Source organism: Trichinella spiralis (assembly GCF_000181795.1).
Source record: "Trichinella spiralis strain ISS 195 chromosome Unknown Scfld610, whole genome shotgun sequence".
Taxonomy (NCBI): domain Eukaryota; kingdom Metazoa; phylum Nematoda; class Enoplea; order Trichinellida; family Trichinellidae; genus Trichinella; species Trichinella spiralis.
Window position 1 is genome coordinate 378,143 of NW_003527549.1, and position 2,957 is coordinate 381,099.

A 2,957-nucleotide genomic window follows, 5' to 3' on the forward strand; every position below is an offset into this window, starting at 1 on the left:
ACGTAACATAAAAAATGGAAATATTTATTGTTCCAAAATTTTATTGTCTGCTTGAAGTTTCCTCATTCGTTGAAATTTTGTTTATTTAAATATATTATTTGTTGTGTAGTCTATACTTTTTCATTATCAGTATTTTTGAAAATAATTTTTATTATTATTCTATATTTTATTGTATCAAAGTGACGTTATATCAAATGCGATAGTAACAATTCAGAAAAAACAATACAAAAAATAAGATATATTGATTTTAATTTTTCACTAGCCAACAGCACTAACAGCAACAATAGTAAACAACATATCAGTGAACGACATTAAAAAAGTGGTATCAGGGCGATTTCAAAATTACAAATTATTGTTTGTGGGTAAAGATTGACGCTAAGGACAGCGGCTTTGTTTATTGAAGCTTGAAAAATAAACTTTTATTTGCCAATATCTTTAACCGTACATAGCAACAGACTACTGGCACCAGCTTACTCGCCACAATGGCATGGATGGTAAAATGCTATTCATATCATTGAGGTACAACCTTGAATGTACCATCCGTACCCCAAGTTTTTACGGTTGCCATCAGGCTATACAGGCCAGGTGCTCATCTGCCCGGCAATTTTGAACGTGATCTTTTCTATCGATCCCAGCCGGAACTTCTAAATCTGTCCACACTGCACCCCCGCCGCCTTCTTTATCCTATACCAAAATAAAGTAATTGTTAATAACTAGGAACACATGCTGTATATTCACAGCATACTTTTGAACATCTCCAATATTTCTGTTTGCGGGCACGTTTTAATTTATATATCCTGCCTACCATACCACCGAATTGGACCAAATCCCGCAATGATTTGGTACAAGATGTAACTCAGGGTACTGAGCCATAACAAGGAACAGAATAGAAAATGATTCGAATAACTCTGGAACGGAAAGCACTGAACGCAAACGCAACACCAAAAGTGAAAATAAATTGTACAGTTTTGAATTTCATTTTAAATAACCATTTTGCAACAATATTTAATTTTCATTTTATATTTTATCTACAATCGAAGATCAACTTCTGATATTCTTTGTAGCACTAATGCCTTTTGTTGATACTGACAGAATAAACTTAATCACAGACAAATGGCGCACGAATGCTAACATCAAAGTATGTGATGTCCACTGCACAGTGAATTTCAGCTTTAACTGCTATTCTGCTTCGTGCTGTCCTTCGCTTCCTTTTTGCTTTCAAAGTGTTTTACACTCATTTATCTCAGTTCATCAAATAAATTACGTTTCAGCTAGCAATTAAATGAAATTTGTGCATTAAATGCTTTTCCGTTTGTCAGAAAATATTCTGATGATTAGCTAAAGGCGATTGTAATACAATGGAAAAATCAACAAGTGATGAATTGTCCGCAGCTGCAGATGTCAGCTGAAACTAGGCATGGCAATTGCTAATTTGTTAGCATCGAATTACATTTTTGATTTCCGTCTGACTGTTCTATGAAAATCTTTCTTGTTAGCAATCAAAGAATTTTATTTTCAACTTCAGAAAGTTTTGACTTCTTTCATCAGTGTTATTGTTTAAAGTCGTGTATTTTATTTAAATAAAAAATTAAAAATCTGCAATATTATTTACAAATCAAAAAACAAATTTATTTATATATTTCGTGTGAATTGTAAACTTTCTATTTCAACATCTGAACAAAACCGAGTAGTGCGTTGGTGAACACTTGAATTGCCATCTATTCTCATATCCATTTGCAACCTTTCAGTGTATATATTTTAATGATAACGACATATTTAGACATTTCGCATCAAAAGCAGCGTCTTTGATGTAGCAGATCTGTTTGATGTTGCATTTCAAATTACAATTGAACTTGGTTATAAGTGAGCATGGATTTTGGTAAGAATTTTCAAGCACTTATCCATTATTTTACCGTTTAATTAAATAAAGGGAATTTTTTTTCAGCCAAAATCTTATGCACTTAACCAAGTTCGACTGTATTTTATATAAAATGTATGAACGTCAAACAGGATTTTTCATACAAGCAACAAAACTCATCGACATGTATAAAAAAATATATATGGATGTTTGTTTCGTAATGAAGGAAACTTTGTAAATATTAAAGTAAAATTCTCAGATTGTAAACAAGAAAGATTTAAATAGAACACTCCCAGTAAAATCAAGAAATTAATCAGATGTTAACAATTTAGTAGTTTTCACTCCTTGGTTAAGCTTGAAAGCTGCAACTGTGAACAATTTGTCAATTGTGCATTTTTCCTTTGCATTAAAATCCCCCTTACCAACATATGTGATGTGACGAGAAAAGCGAAAAATGTTTGACAAAGGCATATGCGTGAAATCATGCGTAAAATTAAGTGAAATTGCGAGCTAACGCGTAACGTTAGCATTAGTGCCATTTGTAACCCGGAAAATAAAAGTGTTGCTACAACATTCCAGATTTTTCAAACAGATTATTCAGTATTCTGACATTACATCCGGAAGTTAACATCCAATCTTAATAAATTTCAACAGGAAATAATTTACAAAAGGTTGGAGGAGATTTATATATCGGGAGGGAAATTGGTAATAGACCGTTGTTAGCTGTTCATTACTGTTCTTGTTGCTGTTGTTAAAACAAAAAATCACTATTTAACATATTTTTTGTATTGTTTTTTCTGAATTATGACTATCGCATTTGATATAACGTTACTTTGGTACAATAAAATATAGAATAATGATAAAAATTATTTTCGGGAATGCTGATCATGAAAAAGTATAAACTTCACCACAAATAATATATTTAAATAAACAAAATTTCAATGAATGAAGAAGCTTCAAACAGACAATAAAATTTTGGAATAATAAATATTTCCATTTTTTATGTTACGTCACTATTATTAAGTTTACGTAATCCAAATGGGAATATTTTGAACCATGAAATGAAAAATATTACAGCTAATCACAACCGAGAGTTTGA

General features: G+C 31.3%; 1 protein-coding gene across 1 annotated transcript; it reads right to left on the minus strand.

Moving 5' to 3' along the window:
* Positions 1–276: 276 nt before the first annotated feature.
* Positions 277–312, minus strand: Tsp_09905 (conserved hypothetical protein; the record flags this gene model as incomplete). The annotated part of the gene is made up of 1 exon (XM_003370645.1): positions 277–312. A coding segment is annotated over exon 1 (36 nt), but the record flags the coding sequence as incomplete, so codon positions are not given.
* Positions 313–2,957: the final 2,645 nt, after the last annotated feature.